At 41.0% G+C, this 17,573-nt stretch overlaps 1 protein-coding gene across 3 annotated transcripts in view; it reads right to left on the bottom strand.

Annotated features, from left to right (window-relative positions):
• The window catches only part of Tll1 (tolloid-like), a 192,911-nt gene extending 177,412 nt beyond the window's left edge, over window positions 1-15,499 (bottom strand). Inside the window, exon 1 of one of the 3 annotated variants that reach the window (XM_006509314.4) lies at window positions 14,706-15,049. Coding sequence is in view for 1 of the 3 variants with exons in the window: in NM_009390.3 (NP_033416.2) it covers window positions 14,706-14,874 (169 nt within the window). In the remaining 2 variants the exon portion in view is untranslated. Of the gene's footprint in view, window positions 1-14,705 lie in introns of all 3 variants that reach the window. The other 2 variants (XM_011242185.3, NM_009390.3) reach the window with 2 other exon arrangements.
• Window positions 15,500-17,573: the final 2,074 nt, after the last annotated feature.

The following is a 17,573-nucleotide window of genomic DNA, read 5'->3' on the forward strand; positions in this document are numbered from 1 at the left end:
GTGTTTGCTAACATATGTATAAAGATTTTAAAAACTGTGTGTATGTACTTATAGACAGAGGCAGGTGATCAACTTCTGATGTACTCCCCAGTTCCTGTCGGCCTTCTTTTCAGAGCCTAGCTCTTTTGTTCTGAACTTGAAGTTCATCTACTTGGCTAGGCCAGCTAGCCAATGAACTCCGGGGATGCATCTATCAGTTTCCTATTAGCATTGTCCCACAGGACTGGTATCATGTGAATGGTGGATACAAATTTTGGTTGTGCAGAAAGTACTTTATCAACTGGACAATGCCCTCATGCCCTTAAAACCTATTAAATATAATTAAAGAAGGCCTGAATAAGAACTCATTATAGTCGATCTTCATGCTGTAAAAGATTACCTCAAAAAAATAATTGTTTCTAAATTAGCCCATAATAACATGACTCTTGTTCAATGCAAACACTTAGACTTTTCAAATTGTTCTCAAGTGTGTGTGTGTGTGTGTGTGTGTGTGTGTGTGTGTGTGTGTCCAAGAGTAATTATGAAGAATACCATGTAGGTCAAAAGAATTTTAAACCAAGTTTATTTACTTTCAAAACACAAACTTGGTTATTATACTCTGTTTCTTACTTTGCTTATACTTCCACACTTTCTTCTACCCTCCCTCTCTTCTTTCCTTTATTTATTTATTTATTTATTATGCACGGGCATATCTGTGGGTATGTATGTGTATACACGTGTTCAAGTATGTGTGCATGTGCATATGGAAAGCAGCTTATGGTAGACTTGTTGTCCATTTACCCATAGGTGTCTGTCTGCCTGTCCCTGCTTACACAGCATTGGGACTGAAAGGGTGTACCATCACTGCCTTAAGTATAAACTGGCAATAGAACTAGGGTCCACACACTTGCAAGAACTTTTCTAAGACAGGTCCAGTGCTCAGACCTGACCTTCCAATCTGATCCTCTATGCTGCTTCCTGTCTTTTAAGACTAATCTTTCTCTTCTGTAACCCAGATGCCAGCATGCATTAATGCATCCCTGGTCTTCCACTCAGCCCACAGTCATGCTATTCCTGCTTGTCCTCCTCCTACTGGACCAGGCCACTTACATTCTCACACAGCTTGATAGGACTGTAATCAAGCCAACAGTCTGCTCTAAATCTGCAGTAAGCTCCCTTCTCACTACAAACAGGATCAAGTTCAAAGCCTGGGTGTTAAAGGTTCTTGACACTGTTATTATTCACGATCATTTCTTGCCAAGGCATAAACGTTTACACACCCTCTGCTCCTTTCACATTGAACCAATTCCCACTTTCCCGCACTTTCATAAAAGTCATGACCTTTCCCAGCTCCAGCTTTTATCTTAGCTATTTGGCTCTAAATGATTGCTCCACCTTTTTACCAAGAAAAAAATTGCAAAACATCAAGATTCAGCTCAAATATCATCTTTCATGAGAAGCCTTCTTTACACCAGATGTGGAGAATTCCATCTTTAGTACTAACACAATATTTTGCTTATTACACTTTGATATTTACAGTTGAAGAGTTTAGTGCCCCCATTCCCCAGGTGTGTAATGAAATCTTTGCAGGAAGGGCACAGAAATATTCGAATCCACCACACACATTCCTGAAACAGATCAGCTACAATATATGGTTTATGCTCATTTTTATCATGCAGCTTATCAGCTTACACAGACCTTGTATACTTAATCCTTACCTGTTTTATGAACTAGATATTATTTTCTCCATGTTACAGCTGAAAGGACTGAAGTTCAAAGGCATTGTAAGGAGAGAGAGTTAATAAGATTTAATATCAAGAGCTAAGATTTGTATGCATGTTTCCTACACAATACCTAGTGCTCTTTATATTAAATTATATCACTTACACTTTCTGTTGCTAATTTCTATTTTTACTTCTTTATTTACTGATATAAAATCCTTAAAATTAAAACTTCTTTTGACAGCAGTTTAAGAAGTTTGTTCTTCATTTCAAAGCATGTTTTACATAAAATAAGCAACATAACAAAAAGTAACTCTTTACTAGGCAAAGCAGATAAAATGAAGATTTCTGAAGGTCAATTTCATAGAGATAATTAAAAATATATTCTTATGCTAAGTTAAAGAGCATTATATATATATATATATATATACATATATATACACATATATGTATATACATGTAAGTGTTAATTAAAAAGTATATATTTTAGCCACCAGTAATCTTTTTTTTTAAGATTTAGTCACTTATTTTATATATATATCAACACACTGTCACTGACACATCAGAAGAGGGTATCAGATCCCATTAAAGATGGTTGTGAGCCATGTGGTTGCCGGGAATTGAGCTCATGGTCTCTGGAAGAGCAGCGAATGCTCTTAATCCCTGAATAGTCTCTCCAGCCCCCACACCTGTAATCTTAGCAACTGGGAGGCAAGAAGGTCCAGGCTGGTCTTAGCCACAGAGTACATTCAAGGATAGCCTGGGCTACATTAGACCCTGTTTAAAAAACAAAACAATAATACACATTTTAATATTTCTCATAGTTAGTAAAATGCTTTAAGGCAGGACAATTTTCTGAGTTTCTTTGCTATATCGTTTATGCAGTCTGTTGTGGAAACTAAACTTAAATTGAAAACATTTGGTTTGTACCTTCTTCAGGCCACACTGTACTCACTCACTATTCAAACCACCTTTCCTATGAAATAAATCCATCAAGGTGACCTGGTTCCAGTCTGACAACCGTGATGTGGCCCTGAACAATCTCAAAGAAGCAGGTGAGTATGCCCACCATTCCTTGCTCTTCTTTGGGCAGGTGAATTTTTTACTGAGGGACTTAGGTAGAAAAAGAGGATGGGAAATTAGGCACAAATTACTCTCAAAACTACCATATTTTGAGACAATTGCCTTACCATATGACTCTGGCTGGCTGGATCTAACTTTGTAGACCAGAACAGTCTCAAATCCACAGAAATCTACCTGCCTCTGACTCCTGAATGCTGGGGTTAAAGGTGTGCACCACCGTGCCTAGCTTACAAGGCTACTGTGTGATAAAGAGAGGAACCCTGCAGAGTTTGTGGCCACTTCAGTCTGGTGGCTGCCAGGGTTTGGCTGAAACATTGGACCAGTGACTCAGAAGTGGCAGGCCTTCTTTTCCATTCAGTTGTCAGGAACCATCTATCCCGTGACTCTGATTCCATTTCAAAGAAGCTGCTTACAATGCAGAATTCAGAAATTGTAAGGGTTCAAATGGTCTTGGACATTTCTAAACCTTGAATACCAAGACCAGCAAAACCAAGAGTTATTCCCTGCATGGCACAGGGGTACAATAGCTCAGCCAATCCTCATGTATACATTCCTAAACAAGCAGGCCCATTTCTTTTCCAGTTATTAAATCACAATCCAGATGAGTTTACTTAAAGAAAGTGACAATTACATTTACTTTGCAAAGTTACAGTAGAACAGAATGAATCAAAAGAACAGCCCTTCATTTCATTTATTTTATCATGTTTCTGCTTTTCTCTATAAACAAAGAAAATGTGAACCATGAGCTTTTAAATCTGCATAAGAATAAGCACAGAGTGTGGAGTGCAGGAATGTGCTTTATCTATTCAAAAATACAGGGCGATGTGACAAGCTGAAATCACAAAATCAAATTGCTTAAGAAAAAGTAATTGAAATCAAGATTGTTAATATAGCAATTTTGCTATCCCCAAATAATTCTATAAGCAATTACTAGTTCCATCCCATCTCAGTCCACTGCCAAGTATCAAAGTCCATGGGGCACTTACAGGAAGTACTCCCACCACAGAATAATTCTTCATGTATCTTGAGAAAAAATCCCCTCAAGATATATGAGATCATAAATTCTATTTGTTATAATTTACACTAGTATCCATTTTCAAACACTAGATTGAAATAAGTTTACCAAACAATTATGTCACTATTATATGCTAAAGCTAACTTTTAGAGTACAATTATGCTATTAGTGTATAACCATGTATATGAAATAGTATCTATTTGCAAAACAGGAAACAGGAGATTAGAGGGATGGCTCAGTCAGTCAAAGGCTTGCCACAAAAGCATGAAGAACCAAGTTCAGTTCCTAGCACCTATGTTAAACAATACAGAGCTCTGGGCATGTTCCTAGAATCCTAGTGCAGTTCCAGGAAGGTAGAGGTAGGAAGATGCCTAGGTCTTGACAGGCAGCCAATCTAGCCAGTCACTGAAATCTAGGTTTAGTGAGATACCATACCTGAAAAACAAAGGCAGAGAAGTAGAGAGGTGGAAAAGTGATTGAGGAAGACATTCCTCATGTTAAATCCTGTCCTCCACAGGCTACATGCACAAAGACACACACACACACACACACACACACACACACACTGTAAAGTAAGAACCTCAGCATTCTATTTTACTTCATGTTTCTGTGCCTAAGAGAGCCATGCTTCATTCATGGTAAATGCTAGAGAAATATTGAATGAATTAATGAACATTCGCAGCTTGGGCTCATATGTTCAAACTCAGCTCTTTGTAAACATGGGATTTTGAATGTTTAAACTCAAGTCAATCCAGATGGCAAACAAAATCCAAACCAGAAACTACTAGGAGACTATGTAGCCAAGATTCTACTCACACACTAATCAATTGAATATTGACAATATATCTTGAGTATATAGAATTCACATATATTGGCACACTGGTTTTCTATCACATCTTTCTGAACAAAAATATTTATGGGGAAGGGTTTTAACTTCTCAAGAAGAAAGGTGTTAGAATACTGGAGAATGAATATATCTTCACACATGATGAAAGTAACCTTTATTTCACTAATATTTTTATAAAGATCATCTTTCTAAAAAAAATAAGTACCTCTAACTTAAGAAGTTCTCTGTGCCCTACATAATTGTACTGTTTTGCACAAAAGTAATACAGCACTAAGTTCTGGACAAAGAAACATATACCTTACATTTATATAGTACTCATAATAATATGAGGATAATATTATCTCCATTTTGTATATCAGAAAATTAAGCATAACTGAGCTACTAACCAAACTGTCAAAGTCATATTTATTATGTAGAAGGTTCAGTATCAGAGTCCATTTGTATCTGATTCTGAATCCCATCCCTTGTATAGGACAGAGACCAACTTTCAGTTGACAGTTTTCTCCTTCCACTATGTGGGTCCTGGGGGTTAAACTCAAGTCATTGGTGTGGTAGTTTAGATGACAATGGCCCCCACAGGCACATAGGTTTGAGTGTTTGGTCACCAGGGAATGGCACTGCTTGAAAGGACAAGGAGGTGTGGTCTTGTTAGAGGAAGTATGACTAAGGGTGGGCTTTGAGGTTTCAAAGAGCCAATTCCAAGCCCTGAGTCTTTTGCTTCCTGCTGCATGAGGATCCAGATGTAGTACTTTCAGCTACTACTTCTCCAACATCATGTCTGCCTGCATGCCTGCGTGCTTCCTGCCATGGAGACAATGGACCTAATTCTCTAAAACTGTAAACCAGCCACAATTAAATGCATTCTTTTATAAGAATTGCTGTGGTCATAATGCCTCTGTCACAGCAATAGAAACCCTAACTAATATATCTGCCATAGAAGCAGGTGCCCTTACCCTGTGATCACCTCACCAGCCTCCAAGTTATTAATAATTATCCTACTTCTTTGAAACTTTGAAAAACAATTTTGAAACTAAATCAAATTCACACAAAATATTTGCATATAAGAAGAACAGGAAATAAGAGAAGAAGGGGAGTGGGAGAGAGGTAAACAATGTGGTTGTCCTCGGTCCTGGGTTCAGTTCATCTCTATCACAAGGAAATGGAGGACAAGTTATCTTTAAATGCTGAGCTATCTCTTCCATCAAAAAAAGAGTATACAATAGAGTGTTTATGAAGTTAAAGTTTTGTATTTGAAGTTTGTATTTGAAATTCTACTCTGCTTTTCAGAGTATCTTCTAAAGATTTGCTCCTACTGTGAATATTTCAAGCCTAGAGTCTAATTTAAAGCAACCCAAGCTCCAGATCTGGTCCATTATTCCCACTCTTTACATTCTAACCCTGATGAATGTGCCTGTTGGCCACATTTTACTTGGGCCCAGATATATACAATTTCTTTTTATGGATTGATAAAATTACCTATAAAGAACCAATACCAGCAAATTTTAGGTTTCAAATGGAATTTAACAGTGAAAGGACTAGTATTTACCAGATTTTGTGCTGAACTACTTACTAAAACAAATACAAACAGGCATTCTCCTGTCTAAAAATTTTATAAAGGTAATATATTTTCTTTGAAGAAATTATCATCAGCATAACAATACTAGACTTCCAAACAGTTTATCTAACCTTACTGTTCCTTAAAGTTTTCAAAGCATATGATCTCAGATCTTTTAGATTTTATGGTTGAAAAAGGTGATTTAAATATATATAATTACATAGTTTATGCATTTCCTCAAAGAAGCTCACACACCATCTGCATATGTGACAGTATGAATCATTTCCATAAGTGGCCAGCATTTAAAAGAATGCTCTTCATACCCATTGTGAATTTAAAACGTTAAATTTTGCATGTGCATATGTGCATAGTGCTGAGGAGTAAACCCAGGACTTCATGCCAGGCAAATGCTCCATATTTAAGGTACCTTGACAATTTAAATACAGGGAAGAAAAGTCCAGCAGTACCTTTCCTAACCTGCCCCCCCCCCCAAACACTCAAATATTCAACTCTACAAAAGCTAGTCATATATACTCTTAGTTATTTCATACATGGTAGACATTTCCCATTTCTAGCTCCTCACACATAGAGAATACTCTCTCAAAAGAAGACCTTCATTTTACTTCACACAAGTGAAACACACTGGTCTTACTCTGACAGTCGAGGGGAAGGCCTTTAAAATTCACAAGCACTGATGAAAAGATGTAACCTTGCAAGAGCAAATCACAACAGATGGATGCCTGTGTAAGACTCATCACCTCTTCAAATGAAAGTCTTACCATGTTTGCATTGTATTAACTAGACTACCAGAGTATGGGGCCACACAAAAGGGAGGGAAGACATCTACCATGTGGAAACCTGGGCTCATTTCTCATCATTTCCTATCCCTAGGACAGGATGAGCGACTAGTGAGCCTTTCCCAGGTCTAAATTTCCTCACATATCGATGAGAGACTATGTTTGTGTGACTGATGTAATCCACAGGGACTTCTTCCACAGACAGAGAACTCTAGATTCTTCTTATTTTAAGACTAAGTCTAACTCTATAGCCTTGGGTGATGTGAAATTCAAAAAGGTAAACCAAGATGGCCTTGAACTCACAGAGATCATCCTAAGATGTGTGTATGCCATCCCATCTTCAATGTGAACTGTGTTATAATACATATCACAAAGATGATTCCTACATACCTCTGTAGACTTCTACCCTCTTGGATATTTTCTATTTATTTCCTGTTCTCCCTTGAGGCATCTTAAAGTTTCTACTATCTACGCACTAGAGTCATATGCCACCCAGCAAGAAGATGCAGCTCAATAAATATGTCCTTAAGCAATATGTCTGTTGTATGGCATTGTGTAGAGACTTGAGGTGACCTTATTAGGTAATATCATTTATGGGACAACCATTGTATGAAGTCTGTTACTTATTTAAAAAGTGTATATAAACATATACATTACATTTATGTAAGTATATATGACCACATACCCCTGTCTTAAAGCACAATACTTATTAGAACACACACACACACACACACACACACACACACACTCAACCACTAAGCAGTTGTCATCTCAAACTGATCATGGAAGAGGACCAGAGTTTGGTGGATCCAGAGTAGTCAATCAACTGACCCGATGCTACACAGACTACCAGCAAAGCACAAGAACCAGCAAACACTACACAGTACAGCAAATACTACAGTATCCCAGTAAACACTTCACATTCAGTCAAAGCCAGAGAAAGAGTTCAAAGGACTATGATAGGAGCAAGCAGGCCAGTAACCCCTGGAGGTGACTCTGTGGTGCACAATCCACATGCTGACAGCTTAACATGGATGAGAAATGCAAGGAATGAGCAAACCGTTACACCCTGCTGTCCTCCACCCCTGCCTCCCCCATCACACCAATCAAATGGCATCAACAGGAACCTTAGTAACACAGCAGATATCAAACCCTAACAGTAAACATACATATTTTATCTCAGGCCCTGTGGTGACTCTTTTCATTGATGGAATACTACAGTGTTAAACGTTGTTGTTAGAATCTTTTTTGAAAACTCTGAGTCTGAATGCTTTACCCAGGGTATGGACACACACCATTAGATTTTTGTTTGCAGCTAGCTACCTGTAACCTCATTACTAGCAGCCAAGGAATTGTTTAACATGTGATTGACAGCAAATATTTAACTGAAACTATAAACGTAAATTGCAAGAGAGAAGGCGGAAAAGAACACACACTTCCTAGTTTCACTTTTTGGATTTCAATTATCACCTAATTTACAATGCATCTTAGTACAAATCTATGGCTGAGCACTTTAGAGTGGCCGGAAAGAATAAGCACACATTTTCTAAGAAGCCCTTGAAATGAGCAACGCATTAGGCCAAGGTGTCCCAAAATCCAATGGTCAATATCAGGTCTTAGGACTTAAAATGGCAAGAACTAAATAAGTAAACAAGAGGTCCCCTCTGGCATTCTAGGGAAACACATTATTCTCTGAAATTCGATTCATTGCTTTGAGACTAGAAAGATTTTTTAAAATATTTTCCTCTCAAAGTGTTATTATTCAATAGGAAACTAAAGGAAACAAACCACTTAAGCTTTAATGCTAAATAGTTGTGCTATGTCTAAAGATGCGGAGAAGATTCTCCACTCCTCAAAGTTTGATAATTCCACAATTCACTCCCAATCTTGGAATAAAAATATATAGCAAATTATTTCAAAACTCTCCCAGAAAATGAAATCTTATATTCCCTGGGGTCTCTCTGGTCCCCTGAGTACTGGCCAAACCTTGTTTTGAGCTCATGCAGAAGGAATTCCTAGAGTGTGGAGGGGGTAGCAACAGAATCCTTACTAGAACCCTCACCACATCCCTGAGCATCAGAAGGTTTCAGCAGAATATACCTTGCCTCATTTTAATGGCTATCCAACTGTGTTCTCTAACATTTCTTACAAATGCTTACAGAAGATCCCAGTTAAAACATTTTCACAGAGAGACTAAAGCACTATTAAAACCATAGACATTGTCCTAAAGTAAACAACAGTTAATCGACAGGGCTGCTTACAAATCTACATCTCAGTGTCATGCGGGCCAACGGGCCTACAGGAGACTTCTTATACTGTTAGTTGTGAATTTTATGTTTACATGAGTCATGTTTGCTGAGACACTCAAATGTAGGGTTCATACCTGTACAATAAGGGAGGAAGACTGAGTTTCAACAGAAGAAATTATGTTCACATTAGATTGTCAAACAGGTGTAATATACATGTTTTGGGAAGAAGTATTTATTTGTGGTATAGTTTGAAATGACATATTTTGATTCTTCCAGCTTTCTTCTCTTTGTTGAAGATAGTGTTGGTTATTCTAGGGTTCTTCCTGAATGATACTGGCATAAAAACAGACATACAGCTCATCAGAACAAAGAGAACCCAAAGATAGTTCCATGCATTTCGAGCCAAATGACTTTCTACAGAAGCTCCCAAAACACACATTAGAGACAAGGTTTCATTTAGTCTAAGCTGGGCTCTAACTCACTGTGTATGCTCGGTAACCAAGGACCGCATTGAACTCGTGATCCTCTTACCCAAATTCGCAGGTGCTGCGATTTCAGACCTGAACCTTACACCTGTCAAAACACATTTAAATAAACAGTTCTAGAAAAACCGTGTCTATGTGAAGAATGAATGGAAAATCAACTCGAATGGGGCTAAAGACAAATATAAAACCCCCAAACTGTAAAACTACAAGAAATAATAGGAAGCCATTTTATACCATTGATCCAAGCAAGGATTATATTTTGGTCAAGGACATAAAAGCACAAGCAAAGAAGGAAAAGGTAGACAAGTAAGATAATGTGAAACTAGTAATATTCCAGACTGTAAGGCAGAGCAGAGCAAAGGAACAGCTTACAAGATAGGAGAAATTTTCACATACTACATCTATTACATAGTTAATATCCAGAATATTTGAGGAAACTAGAAACACACACCCAAAACTATCCCTGTGAATTTTCAATTTGCCAGTTACACTGTTTGGAGTCAAAAGTGTGAAAGGAAGGGGAGGAGGAAAGAGAAGAGAAAAGAAAAAGAGGAGAGGAGAGGAGAGGAGAGGAGAGGAGAGGAGAGGAGAGGAGAGGAGAGGAGAGGAGAGAAGGAAATAGGCTTTAGAAAAAATGACTTGATCTAAGAAATTCATGGGGAAAGTAATTTATCTTTTCCAATTGCCACTAACTTCTACTTGTGAACCAAAACACCCACTGGCCCTCCAGAGAAAGGAGAAATAAGTGTTCACAGCAGATAAGACTAGAACTCAAGTATACAGAACATAATCCCTTATTTTGGCCCTAAGTTGGCTACACCAAAGGCAAAATGAGAAATATATATGAACGTATGTATGTATATATATTTAAGATCTGAGTCACGAAGACTAAGACAGAAGAGACTGGTTAAAGCAGCAAAGCCTGAAAGTGAGTTTTCAAACCAGAGTTTGGCAGCCCAGAGAGGTGCTGACTTCAAGGTAAATGTTTGGATATTTCAAATTGTTATGGAATAAAGTAGACGTGGAATTGGGCATCAAGCTCTGAAGTGCTGTACCTAAGAGGATGCCAGTCTAGCCAGAAAATACACCACCAAGAACAACAAAAACAACTAACCTAGAAATGAGAAATCAGAAACCTGGGAAATTTTTCCTAAGACCTCAGGGACGTGGAAACCAGGGCCCTGGTCATGAGGAAAAGCAACAAGAAGCCCTTGGGATGCCAAAAGCTTACTTTTTCATGACCGTGCCCACAGATGCTTTTCAAAGGGCAAGTTCAACCTCTCACCTCACTGACCTTTAAGAAACAGAAAAAGAACTGTCTACTCATCTTCTGTATTATGAAAAGAACTGTTTCATACACTGCTTCCATGTGAATATAGAGGGGATAACACACTTACTGACAAACACTATATTTCATTAGTCGGTCTTCAAGTGTCTACTCACCATGTAAAGCCCTGTTTAGTCAATCCCCATATTTTCAGTGGTCTGAACATCCTTAATACCTTCTTACATATCAAAAAAGAACAGTAAGGAAGAGGGAAAGAAGGAAAAGAGGCAGCACAGAAGGGTAAAGAGAAAGGCAGGGAAGTGGGGAGAGGAGGAAGGAGGGAGGAAGACATGTTAGTCCAATTGTTTCATGGGGCTCTGCTTTTAAATATTGTTTCTGACACAAATCCAGCCCATAAGTGTGTAAACTGACACTTCACAGATGCCAGTCTTCAGGTTAACACTTACTGGCACAGCACTCTAAAAGGAGGCAGGTCATCACCTGCTTTAAGACAAGCTCCCCATGTCTCTGGTGACCCTTTATGCTCCAGAGAGCAAGAGAGGAGCACCTGACTGTGCACTCAGCTGAGCAGATGACCTCCCCTTATAAAGCAGTCAAGAGGTCGGGCAGGTATTCCTTAGTGTTATTCTGTCTGCATCTCTGTGCAAATTCATTCTCAGAAGGAAATACCCCTTCCATCCCCGCAGATTTCATCTGTGAACACACTTGAAGTCATGGTATACTAAACCACGTATTTTCATTTATACTAGAAATGTCTCAATCAACTCAACTAAATGATTACAGGATTTCTCTCTCTCTTACAGTTTTCCAGACTTGAAGTCAGAACTCTTACAGATAAATAACTACACTCAACTTCATAAATATACTAAGGATGAAACAATTTTTAACAAATTATTGCTGAGAATAATTTTCCTTGGATAGCATGGGTTTTTGTTGTTATCTTATTTGGAATAGAATTTTGTAGATGAAACTATGAACAGCCTCTTGTTGAGTATGAACTAGATTCTTAAGAGTGGATCTGGCAGTATGACTCAGTAAATAATACTTTTAATCTCTGACATCCAGGATTTAGATTTAAAGTAAATGAAATTAACTTCTGATATCAAAGTAATTTCCTCCAAATCAGTCAGGATTACAAGAAGACTTGGGCTGATTTCTTAGATTTGTGTTTGTTGTTTGTTTCTTTATGTTTCAAATAAAATGTCAGAAAGAAAAAAATTTAAAATGCAGCAGGAATGGCGTTCTGGGGTAACCTCATAAAGTCACTGGGGCTCTGTTTTCCTGTCTGTGCAGTGGGAAGATTGATTGACAAGCTCCAGCACACTGGAATGTCATGAACCTAGCTAGAACAATGGACTCAGCTAAGTTTCAAAATCATTAAAGCTGTTTGTCATATACCATCAAGCCACTGTGTACAAACAAGCAGGGTATATCAGAATGTTTCTTAGTGAACTTCAGAAAGGACTTATTTCTCAGTCCTGGACCAGGCCCTGGAATCCACTACAGCACAAAGACATACCAAACGTCTTGCTTTTCTACTTTTGTATGGCTGTATTTCCCAAATGTGCTCTCTCTCTCTCTCTCTCTCTCTCTCTCTCTCTCTCTCTCTCTCTCTCTGTGTGTGTGTGTGTGTGTGTGTGTGTGTGTGTGTGTGTGTGTGTGTGTGTGTATGTATGTTATTTCAGAAACCTTCTTTTGACTCTTGCTTGGGATTTTGGTGTGCTCACATTTTTCATGTTATTTTAACTTTCATTTGTCTTGCATAGTACTAATAAAAGAGATAATAAGATTTTATCACTCTGTAGCCAGAGTGATAAATTAAAACCTTTCATCTCAGTATGGTAAAGGTGGGGGAGAACACTTGGAAAGAGACCCCTGCATCTTCATACATCTTAGCCTACTACACTGGCCATTCTTCCCTTCTCAACAGATACAAATAGACACATGCTCAAAGACATACGACTCCTCAAAGATAGGTAAGAAAAACAATAATAATTCTAAGTTATTATTTTCTATTTTTATTCAAAAATAATGCTATACTGAAGGGGAAAGAAAGAGTCAATATTATTCAAGTTGTCTTTTCTTTTCTTTTCTTTGGGTGTTTATTTGCAAAGAAAAATAAACACCCAGGGTTTGCATATGCTTGAACTCACAGTAGGGACACCTCACCTTGGTCTTCTTCTTTGCTGATTGAATCTTTCACAGGAAAGAACATCAAAATGGACAGTTCCTTTTACAACATTATAAATCTGGGACCTCGCGCATACCTTAAGACAAACCGGAGATTCGCATATCCTTTGTTGCAGCATTACTACAAATACTCCACCTACCAAAAGTTGCATTCTAGTCACCACTATAGCCAGAAGAGATGCAATCAGTTAAAGAAGTCCTGGGAACATGGTGAAATTGTGTTTTGATAACAAGAGGGAATATGTCATCAAAGGTAAAACTTATCTAGGGAATGTGCAGGTTTTTCCTTCACTTGAGCACAGGTCTCCTTCATGCCCAGGAAGGGTTGCCTTACCTAGGGAAGGGGAATAAAAGCAGCCACAGATCTAACCAGTCTTGGAATCTGGATACACTTAGACCTATTGGCTATTTGGCCCACCCTTTCTCTGCCACCTAGTCTGGAATTCACACCTCTTGATGGAACAGACCAGATCGTGCCTGCCTTCAGTTTCTCAAGGACACTGTTATTTGGGCCTGTCACAGCAACCTTCCCAAAGTTAGTTGAGTCCGGGCTGAACTGAGATTGCCTCAGCCACAGTCCAACCGAATTTAGGACAGGGAATCCCCAAAACCCTCCCTAATGCTTCAGCCAGTGTTGGGTCCCCTAGGACACTGCCCTCACGTGGTTCCCGAGAACCGTGAGTGGGGCTCCTACCACAGGCGGGCAAAAGCTTTGGGCGGTGCAGAGGAGGGACGCGTGGTGGCGCCGGCTCGTGGAAGCAGAGAGCTACTCTCTGGTGTTCCCGGCCCGGCGGGGTGAGCCCGCGGGCTTCAGGGAGTGTCAGTGCCTCTGCAGCTCCGGAGAGTACTTCCAGGAAGACACAAATTTGAATGGGGTAGCAACTTGGTATAAATATTATTAGATTTAGTTTTAAATGGGAGAAAAATAACTGGGATCTTATCTACAACTGAGTTCTTTTAAGGTTGTCACAACACCCTTCTGGTCTGGAACTCACACTTAAACTCTTGGTAAAACAAGGAGTGTCCAGAGGCAGAGATGCCATCTCCACCCACCTTTTGGAAAACTCTGCCTACTCGGATATGAACAAACTCTGGGAAACCTCGTCCTGGAACAGCGGAGGTCTTGTCCCTTCCTGGTGCATTGAACCCGCTGCGTGCTGGCATTTAAAACCCACAGAAGCCAGCTGTGTTTATGACTTGTTTAATTTCACAGGGGATGGGGGAGGGATCAGAAACTACAGGACGGGACGTTTGCCTTAAGCGATGGGGGACCAGTGCTTGGCATCTGATCCTACTAGCACAGAACTCCAGGGAACTTGGGCCGCCGCGCAGGGTGGAGAGCCGGGAGGAAAAAGGAGAGGGAGAGAGGAGGGGCAACGATGGAGGGGCTGAGCAGGAGAGAAGGAAACAGGTGAGCTCTCATTGCCTCTTGAAGGAGATTCCAACGTCTTGGTCCCCAGCAGCGCACCACAGTCCCAACTTAGACAGGCACTTACCAGCTTTGCACGGGTCCTTGTAATCTATAGGCTCCGTTTTGTCCTCTTCGTTCCCATCAAAAGTGTAATCATAATCGAGGCCAGCGCAGACCCACAGCACCCGGGAGAAAACAATACCCGAGACCACCAACCACAGGAGCATCCTCGGGGAGAGCGCTTGCAAACCCATCCTCCTCCCCTAGAGGAAAAGGAGGGGACCAGACCCGGAGGGCCGCGTGGATATGCGGGGCTCTAGGGACAGTGTTCTTATCCCGACTGGGAAGCTCCTCGGAAAGACCTGAATGTTCAGGTGTCCGGAGACATGCGGATGTCTTCAGGACGCTAGAGAGGGCAAATGTCTCCCTGTCTCCCCCGGATGCTGGGGAACTTGGCCGGGGGCCCGCGGGTGGGCGGAAGGCAGGTGAGGAGCTCGGCGCAGGGCAGCCGCAGCCAACCCGGCTCGGTCTAGGTCGTCCTTCCAGCGGTCGAACTTCCCGCGATCACGACCGGCCGCGGCGAGAGGCGCACGGCGGGCTCAGCTGCCACCGGAGCTCCGGCTCCCGCGCCGCGCCCCCGCCGCTGTCAGGACCCCGCGGCCGAGAGCGAGCTGCAGCCGCCTGCGCCCGCCGCTGCCACCGCCGCTGCTCGGGGAAGATGAATCCGGTCTGCACATCAGCACATCTGAACTGAAAGGGGAGACCGAGGAAGGGGGTGGGGGATAGGCATTTCTACGCCGCCAGACCTTAAAAGCCTGCCGAAGCTAGGGAAGCTCCCGACTGCCCGGAGAGCAAAGGGGTGTGAGGATTTGGAGTGCCTCTTTCCCCCCCTCTAGGCTGTCTTTTTACCCTCTTCCTAACTTGAAAAAAAAAAAAATCTTCGCAGCATCTAACCCAATCACTCGCATCCTGCTTACTTATTCATACAATCAGGGTCAGGATCCGGGCCACAGCCTCCTCTCTGACTTCGTTTGATAGCCTTATACAAACAAACAGACACGAGCGCGCTGACATTTCCATTTCTATTTTACTAAAGATAAAAAACCGAATGCATTCCGCATTTGCGTCCACGAACAGCAATTAATAGATGAGGTACGTGTCAGTGCAGAGCGCCAGACCGGGGGTGGCGCGAGGGATCGTGACAACTTCGCTGCAAATCTCTCTATCTTGCCCCCACCCCACCCCCAGATAAATAGGCGATGTGTGTTTCTTTCCCTTGCTGCTGTTTAACCTTCCTACCTCAAGAGTGGAAGGAAAAGTATCTGACCTTTCTCTGTTTGGGTAAGAAAACAGGCATCTGTGCAAAGGCAGTCTCCTAACCAACAAAGTTTTACTAAGAACTAGAGAAATTAATTTTTTTTAAAAAAAATCGAGTTCCAGATCGCACCAGCAGGAAACGCTAAGCCCTCGCTGATGGGCTGGAGCTAGGGCTCACGTGGGCGCAGGAAGGGAAGTTGGAATACTCGCCTCGCAAATTTTCTGACAGTTCTGGCGCCCATGCCCAGCGCCTCCTAGTACCCTTCGGCTTCACTTGTTTGATTTCCTCCCTAGGACAGGGTGTAAGAGCCGGCAGCTGGATCAGAGAGGTAAACCACTCCTCAGCCTAGCAGACTCAAGACAAACACAGGTTGTGGGAAATTGGGGAAGGGAAAAAAAAATCAGAGGAAATCTCTGCAAAAAAGCCCCTGGTGTGAGCAATTCCGAGGTTTCCCCACATCTGTAAGTAGTTTCCAAAATAGGTGAGACGACTTCCCCCACCCCCAAGCTTCCGGGAGCCCAGAGAGCTGAGAGCTTTCCTTTTCTAACAATATCTTTTACTGTCACTTTAGCAGGGACTGTCTTCTGGTGCCTTTGTATCTTTATTAGAGGAACCCATCTCTATTCCAAGTAGCCATTTAGGCAAAAGTAAGGAGCCAGGGAGCCATGAATATCGGAATCCTCTGTCTGTCTGTCTGTCTGTCTGTCTGTCTGTCTGTCTGTCTTTGCCTATCTGTCTCTCTTAGGATAGGAAAAAACCACCTTTGGCTTGGAGATGCGACTACTCTATACTTGCTGCAGAAAAGCAAGCAGATAATCTGGACAACATACTGTTTTCTACTTGAAGGAAAAGGGTAGGAGGTAGACTGGAGGTGATTGTTTCTCGCTTGGCAAAGTTGGAGTTTCTTGATGACCACTACAATGATGACCTCTGCCTGTAGATCTTAAACATCTAATCCTGACATACAGAGCAGACCCAGACCGCGGGTTTAAATAGATAAAACATAAAAGAAAAAACAGAAAAAAAAAAAAAAAAAGCTTGCTAAGGAGGTAAAGACACTGCTTTCGAAATTTCTTGCTGAGTCATGATCAACCCAAACAGAAAAGCTGTTTGTATAATTAATGCTGGTGTTGCTCCTGCAGGGCTAAGCAAAAGTGCATCCTACATATAGCCCAGTTCAGAATGAGAAATGCAATTTTTCTTTAGAAGATCTCTGCTCTTGAACTGCTGACTGTGTCTGCATTTCTTACCCTGGACCCACTAAATGCCAGGAAACGTCTAAGACTCTCAGCATCTAAGATGATTTTCTTATATGATTTTTCAAGAATCTGTACCTAGAGCGCACATCCTGGGTAGGGATGGACATGTTTTATCATTTATTGGGAAAGAAAATGGTACCATATGGGGACAGCTGCCTTATTATGAATAGACAGTGATGTCTGCTAGACCTTCCTTACAGATCTGTCACTGCCCAGTTGAAAATGTTTATAAGTTTGAACTAGGGACATAGTTAATAGAGAGCTTGCTTAGCATGTACAATCCCCCGAATGGCTTCTCATGACCACCTAAAACAAATTTACACTTTAGTGGAGGACAGAGAGTTCAAGGCCATCCTCAAGGACATAAGTAGTGTAA

Source organism: Mus musculus, chromosome 8 (genome assembly GCF_000001635.26).
Source record: "Mus musculus strain C57BL/6J chromosome 8, GRCm38.p6 C57BL/6J".
In the NCBI taxonomy this organism is placed as follows: domain Eukaryota; kingdom Metazoa; phylum Chordata; class Mammalia; order Rodentia; family Muridae; genus Mus; species Mus musculus.